Source organism: Lipotes vexillifer, unplaced genomic scaffold, assembly GCF_000442215.2.
Source record: "Lipotes vexillifer unplaced genomic scaffold, Lipotes_vexillifer_v1.1 scaffold230, whole genome shotgun sequence".
Taxonomy (NCBI): Eukaryota; Metazoa; Chordata; class Mammalia; order Artiodactyla; family Lipotidae; genus Lipotes; species Lipotes vexillifer.
The window spans coordinates 5,273,633-5,281,141 of record NW_006775143.1 but is presented as its reverse complement, the minus strand read 5'-3'; the positions used below and the strand labels follow the sequence as shown (position 1 = coordinate 5,281,141).

Genomic DNA, 7,509 nt, shown 5'->3' with positions numbered 1-7,509 from the left:
TTTTTTTTTTTTTTTTAAATAAATTTATTTATTCATTTATTTTGGCTGCGTTGGGTCTTTGTTGCGGTGCACAGGCTTCTCACTGTGGTGGCTTCTCTTGTTGGGGAGCATGGGCTCTAGGCTCCTGGGCTTCAGTAGTTGCAGCACGCAGGCTCAGTAGTTGTGGCTCACAGGCTCTAGAGTGCAGGCTCAGTAGTCATGGCGCACGGGCTTAGTTGCTCCACGGCATGTGGGATCTTCCCGGACCAGGGCTCGAATCCGTGTCCCCTGCATTGGCAGGCAGATTCTTAACCCCTGCACCACCAGGGAAGTCCCAGACCTTGCATTTTAAACAAGCCCCTCAGGGACTGGAATGTTCCCTATAGTTTGAGTATCACCATCCTAGGCCATTTCTTGAGGCAGCTTCTATAGCAAAGAGTCCAGAACTCTGTCCTACTGAGGTGAGGCTTCAGGCTGACTCAGGCCAGGCCTGGACACTCTCCTCTGGAGGACGGCTGAAGTCTAAGGGCTTGCCACCTACCTTGGGCCTCCCAATTTCAGTGCCCCTACCAGACCCTTCCAAGTATGTCCCCTGCCCCCCTTGCTCCAATACAAATATTTACAGACAGATAAATTCACGTACATTCTCATGTACATTTCTAGTTCCCTAAATCCGTTGATCTCAGCTCCTATTTTGGGGCAGATACTTCCACCTGGTAGTCCAGCAAGCCTGGGCCAGCTCTCTCCTGTCTCAGCTTCCTCCTTTGGGTGCCGAAGGTTCCCACTGGCATCCTCCCCTCCCCCACCCTCTTTTGGCCTGTTGCTTCCTTTCTTGGGCTTGAGTAACTAAGCTGGCAGGGACCTCAGAGGCTGCCACTAGCCCCTTGGTGGCTACCCTTCCACGTAGCTCCTGCTTGCCAGGCCTCAAGTCCCTCATCATCGTTCATATCCTGCTCCCTCCAGGCAGCCAACTTCGGTAAGAAGCTAACCCTTGTCAGGGGAAAGTGAAGTCTAGGCTGGACAGGTACCCTGGCCTCCCTCCATCCCTCACTGGGCAAGTCCCTGCCCTTCTCTGCCCCTCAGTTTCCTCATCAGTAAAATAGGTGTTATCAGTAAATAATATTGATACCTCCTTCATAGCGTTGCTGGGAAGATTAAAGAGCCTGGCTCGGGTAAAGTGTTCAGGGCAGTGCCTGGCACTCAGCACCTGCTAGGTGCTCCATAAATGGGAATCGTGTTGATGATGATGGTGATGATGATGGTGATGAAGGGGGGGAGGGGGAGGAGGATAGCAAGAGTAGTAACGGTTCTCCCAGCATTCACTAGGCGCCTCCAGCTCCCCGTTCTAGCCTTCACAGCACTGCCGCGAGCTGGGACCAGCTGTACTCATCTTACAGTGGGGAGCCTGAGGCCTAGGGAGAAGGGTTTGTCCCAGGCCATGTGATGATGGAGCTGGACAGTGGCCTCACCCTGTCCAGTTGTCTCTGGCTCTACCCCAGACTCTGCACACCTCTTGCTGGTGAGGGGCAGGGTGTGAGGGGATGGCAGCCGGGGGAGGCGACGGGTTTTCCTGTGACTTCCATCTTCCTGGCTTGGGCCTGGCTTTCCAGGGGGGGTGGTCCATGGATGCCAACAGATCACAGTTTCCAGGCAAGAGGTGAAGAGGAGAGGGGTGAGGTCTTCAGGCTGTGGAGTCAGACGGGCTGCATTCATGTTTCAACTCTGTTTCCTCCCTCCTGGTCCTGGGACCTAGGCCAAGTTACGTTTTTTTCTCTGAGCTTTAGTTTTCTCTTATAAAATGGGAATGCTAAGTCTTCACGGAGTTGTCCCAGGGCTTCAAGAAGATTGCAGCGTGTTGACAGCTCTGTGCCCACAGTAGTGATCCTGTCATAGAATGAGACCCAGGAGGGCCAGACAGAGCTGGCGTGGCCTCGGGCCTGTCATTGTGCTGCTGTGTGGCTAAGATGAGGCTGGCCAGAGCCCATGCTGCCTATCACAGGGGTGACAGTCCTTATGTTACTCCTCGCCTCACCTGTCATTCCTCCCTCTTGTACACGGAGTGATTTCTGCTGTGTATAGGACTGTCTGAACCAGACAGACCTGAGAGATGGTCCACTCGGCCACGGTCATCTTATGGATGGGCTGCCTGAGGTCTAGAGAGGAAAAGATCCCCCAGGCTTTTCCCACGGGTCATCCCCTGAAGCTGGCCCCTTGTGCTGGGTTGAGTTGTCTCACAGTGCCCTCTGCTGCCAGACCCCCGCCTTGCCGGCTGCTCCCTGGAGGTCTGGCAGAGCAGAGCCACGGGCCTGTGTCTGTCCTTTTCCTGGGAGCCGGGGGAGCTCCAAGAGTATCTGTGTCTCAGCCCACGACGCTGCCATTGAATTTCACCCCAGCCTGGCCTGGCTTGGCCCAGGATCACGGGTCATGCTTTGACAGTGAGGAGAAGAGGCTGTGGCCCCTCCCTGGCTGTGCTTCATTCTCCCCTCCTGCAGCAAACTGGCTTGGGCAGAGGCTGTCAGCCGAGGGTGCCAGCCCTGCTGCACTAAGCTTACCACCTAGGCTGCAGGTCAGACAAGAGGTGCCTTCCAGCTCTAAGACATGATAATACCTTCTAGCCTCCTATTTTTAAAAAGCCTAAAGGACTGTTTCCTCTGTCTAAACAAATAAGTGTAGAGTTTAGCTCCAGTGTTTCTACAAGGTTCCTTGGGGTCTGCCAGGATAGTCTGGGTCAGAGAGAGCAGCCAGCCATGGCCAGGTGGCCCCAGAAGTCAGATCAGGACCAGTAGGAGAAATCAGGTGAGGCCCTGCTCACAGAAAAGCCCTCAGTCATGGGTGGGCTCTGGAGCCAGACCTGAAATTCTCTGCTACTGGCCAGCTCGGAGAGAGCCCAGGCAAGTTACTGGACTCCTCTGGGCCTCAGTTTCCTCAGCTGTAAACTGGGGGAAATAAACAGCAAATAGCTCTTAGAATTGTTGAGAAGGTTAAATTAAAGTATGATATGGCACTTTAGCACATTGCCTGGCATATAGTAAATAACAGCAGTAACCACCATAGCTTATAGTTATTGAGCATTTCCAGTACCAGGCACTTCCGCATGTGTTCATTAATCCTCATAACGGCCCTATGAGGTAGGTTCAATTATTATCCTCATCTTACAAATAAAGAAACTGTGGCACAGAGAAGGGATGTAATTTGGCTAAGGTCAATTAGCTAATCAGTGACTGAGCCAGGATTCAAATCCAGGCAGTTTATTTTTTTATTATTGTTTTTTAAAGTAAGTTTATTTTATCTTTGGCTGTGTTGGGTCTTTGTTGCTGCACGTGGGCTTTCTCTATTTGCGGTGAGCGGGGGCTTCTCTTCTTTGCAGTGCGGGGGCTTCTCATTGCGGTGGTTTCTCTTGTTGCAGAGCACAGGCTTTAGGCACGCGGGCTTCAGTGGTTGTGGCACACAGGCTCAGTAGTTGCGGCTTGCGGGTTCAGTTGCTCCGCGGCATGTGGGATCTTCCTGGACCAGGGCTCGAACCTGTGACCCCTGCGTTGGCAGGCGGATTCTTAACCACTGCGCCACCAGGGAAGCCCCTCAAATCCAGGCAGTTTAGCATTTAACTCTTAACCATGACTATTGTTATAGTTATAATTACAATATGAATTATAATTATTCTTCTAGTCCCTGGAGGTGGCCGGGGGGCTGGGCAGGCTCCAGGGATTTCTGTCTGGAGTGAAGGGAGGGCTGAGTGGTTCTGGGTTCACCTCCATTCGCCTTTCAGCAGGGAGGGCCATGGAGCAGAGCAGGCAGTGGGGAGCAGATGGGAAGGAGAGGCCCCTTTGCGTGCTGGGCCCTGGGCAGGCCTCGCTGCAGCTCTTGGAGACAGGAGGCTTGGGAGCCACTCTGAGGCTGGAAGTCAGAACCCTGACTCTCTGTCTCAGTCTCTTCTCTTCCTGGCACACAGCACCCCTTGGTGTGTGGGTTTCGCTAGCCGCTTTGGGGGCCGACTCCCAGGGCCAGAGTTCCCTGGCCCCTCTGTCAGGCTGATTGGTGAGGGCCCGACCCTGGAGATGACCCCCTCCCAGCAGTGGAAGGAAGAGCCCATTTCCCAGCAGTGCAGAGGCTGGGGGTGCCGGGCGGGCGGGAGTGGTCCCCAGGCCCATTGTGTGGGGCCGATAAAGTGCGGAAGCTGAGGTTAAATGGGAGGAAGCCCAGTGCTGGCGGCCCTTTCCCACGGATGGGGGCTTCAGGCACGGCCCAGCCAGCCCAGCACAACTGTGACCTGTGTGCCTGGGGTGACAGTGACAGCGTCCACTGGGCTGTGAATGCTGGCGGTCCCCGATTGCTGAGGGCGCCATGTGTGCCAGGTTGGGCCTTGGGGGCCCAGACTTTATCCCGGTGAATATCTCAACAGCGGGTTGGGTGGCCGTCACCATGCCTCTGCTAGAGCTAAAGAAGCTGAAGCTGAGAGGCCAGGAAACGTCTCCGGACTCAATGGCAGCAGGATCTATACCCAGGCCTGGCTGCAAGCTGCAAGATCCGGAATCCCACACCACAGACGGGCGTGTGCCTGTGAGTGCACGTACACACGTGTTTACAACCTTGGTAGGGCAGCATTCTCAGGAAAGAGGCAGCATTTCCCCTGAGTCTTTCATTGAAGACATTCAAAATGTGCCCCATCCTCTGCATTTAACTAGTAGCGTCCTCTGGCGGAGAAACACAGGCCCTGAATTCAGACAGACCTAGATTCCAGCTGTCACTTAAAGGCTGTCATTTAACTCCTTGGGCAGGTGACTTAACTTCTCTGAGGTTCTGTTCACTTTATGGACTTACTCTGAGGATTAATGAGATAGTGTCTGGATAATGCCCATTCTGAGGTCTGGCCTATAGCATGAGCTCCATGAATGAAGCTATATAATTCATTCATCCATCCATCCATCCGCGGGTGGTTGCACCACTGAGGCTGGTAGCTCCCCCTGCTGGCTATATCTGGATTAAGGCCACTTTTCTTGCCAGAATTGAGAACGCAGTATTTTAAGGTTTAGCCCGTCTTCTTTATTTTACAAATGAGGAAACTGAGGCCCAGGGTATGGCTCATGAGGAGTCTGAGCTGCGATTCACATCTGGTGGCTTTCTGTCTTATCTTAGGACATAGTGTCCAAGCCCAGCCTACCCTTAGCTCTACCTCCTCCAGTATCTCAGAGCATTTCCTGTACTCCCGCTCTGGAGTGGCACTGTGGAGGCCCTGGTTTCCCCTGGAGGAGGCTGGGCACACACAGGCAGGGCGACAGAGGGCGGGCGGCCCCAGTAGAGCTGGTGGCAGCCTGGAGTGGTCTGGAGGAGGCGAGGAGTAGCAGACTGGGAGGAGGTAGAGACTGGGCAGAAGAGGAGAGAGTGTTCCAGGAAGGGGGCACAGCACAGGAAAAGGCAAGCAGGTGGGGGTGGGCTCAGTGGAGCCCCGGGGAATAAAGTTGCAGGCCTTCTTGGATCAAGCAGTGAGGCCTTCAAGACACATCATTCCCAGCCTGCTTTCCCTCTCTCTTGATTCATTCATTCATTTAACAAGTATTTCTTGAGCTCCTAATGTATACCAGGCCCAGTCAAGGTGACCTAGACAGAGGTGAAGGCAGACAGAGCCCCTGCTCTGGGGAACTCACAGTCCAGTAGAGGAGACAGATTTGGAAGAAGCCATGTTGGTTATAGTGGGGACCTCACAAGGGGTGAAGGGGGCACACCCTTGGTCTAGGGGCCAAGGAGGGCTTCCCAGGTGAGGAGGCATTTAAGCAGCTTACCCAAGGTCAGGTCTTTCCTGAGGCTGGGTCTTAGGAGGAAAGGGAGGTGGGAGAGTCATAAAAGCATCCCCCATGGAAGGAATAGCACGTGCAAAGCCTGAGGTGAGGGGACCGGGCTGTGAAGACATTCCTTCTGGCTAGAGGGCAGTTTGAAGAGGTTGCTGGAGTAGGGGTCAGGCTCTCCAGAGAGATAACCAAAGGAGTTGTAACTGAGGTTGTTATGAAGCTTTCTGACCAGATCCTAAGATGGTAGGCCCTGCATGTCATGTCAGGGAGTTTGGACATTATCTCGAGGGTACTCGGGAACCATGGAAAGCTTTAAGGCAAGAGAGGTGCTCTCCTGTGTGATAATTTACTTAACACACTGCTGACCAATCCCAGGTCTCTTTAAAACCTCAGAATCCTGAGTTGGTTAGTCATTATGATCTCCATTTTGAAATTAAAAGCACTAGAGGCTCAGAGAGGGACAGCAATTGGCTAAGTCACACAGTAGAACCTTCACTGAAGCTTCCTCTCTGGCCTGCCCTACTGCCATGAATGCTGCGTTTCTGGTTTCTCCTGCACAAGTCGTGTATCAGGAGGAGACTCCTTTGGGTGGAGACTCTGCTAAGCCAGCCACACTCCATGAACAGACTGCTCCCTGTAGTGGGGTCTCCCCGCCTCCCCTGTTCTTCAAGGAGTGGGAGCATGGAGGTGGGAGTGGTTTGTAGGAGCTGCTGGATCCCTGAGCCTCTCTTTGCTCAGGCAGGAGCCCCTGGGTACCCAGACTGCAACATGTCTGTTTTCTCTCTGCAGATGAGCGGGGCTGACACAGCTGGGGATGACGATGATGCCTCCCGGAAGAGAAAGAGCAAAAACCTGTACGTTGGAAAGATCCCTGGTCCTCACCCTAGTGATCGGGGTGGGGGGTGGGGCAGGCAGGTGGGTCTGGGGTGGGGGACTCCCTGCACCCCCCTTCGTCCTCTGCCCTCTGGCTTATTCCCCATGCCCAGTGGCCTAGGGATAGAGGCGGAGAGAAGGGGCTGAACCCAGTCCTGCCCGAGACAGACACCCGTGAACAACGGGATCTTGGGACTTAGCAGCGGCCCCAGGGTAAGGTCACCAGGGTCCTAAGCACCCAGCACTGCCCTCAGCATCCACTCAGAGTGAGGCAAGGTGCTGATTTAGTATCTGGAAGCCACAGGGAACCAAGCAGAAGCAACCAACCAGGTTGCCCTGGCCCTGTCCAGCTGCTAAGCCAAGCAGCGGCCAAGTGACCACGACAAGTTCTTTGTTCCCTCTGAGAAAGCGCTGACCAGACTGGTCATGGGATTCCCCTTTCTCCTCTCGAGCTCTTGCATGCTAGCAGTCTTGGGCATTGCCAGAAGGGGGTGCTGCTGGCTCAGAGAGCAGATCCGGTACCTTCCTGGCCGCCCCCCTCTCCCCCCCCCCCCCCCCCCCGCTACCCCGCTCCCGAGACCGTTTATACTTTCGATTCGATTCGGAGGTTTGTTAGAGGTGCTCATTCATAACAGAGCGTGAGTGGTTTCTTCTCGGGTCTTTTTGTACCTCGGGCCCTGGAGACTGTGCAGGGTTGGGAGGAGGCAGTGAGGCACCTGGTGGCCCACAGAGGGAACCCCTCCCCTCTCCAGGTCCTGTAGTGCCCACCATTATGCACCAGTTGGGCCGGGTGCGGGGTGGGGCTGGGGGGGAACAGGAGTCCTTCCCAGGTGCCTCCTGCAACCTTTTTCCCTGACCTCGACCTTGGCTGGGG

The 7,509-nt window shown here is 54.6% G+C and overlaps 1 protein-coding gene across 3 annotated transcripts in view; it reads left to right on the top strand.

Annotated features, from left to right (window-relative positions):
- RGS3 (regulator of G protein signaling 3) overlaps positions 1-7,509 on the top strand; it is a 132,287-nt gene that overhangs the window by 118,339 nt on the left and 6,439 nt on the right. For all 3 annotated transcript variants that reach the window (XM_007449741.1, XM_007449739.1, XM_007449740.1), the window contains one exon: positions 6,552-6,616. In XM_007449741.1, coding sequence (XP_007449803.1) covers positions 6,552-6,616 — 65 coding nt within the window. The remainder of the gene's footprint in view (positions 1-6,551; positions 6,617-7,509) is intronic.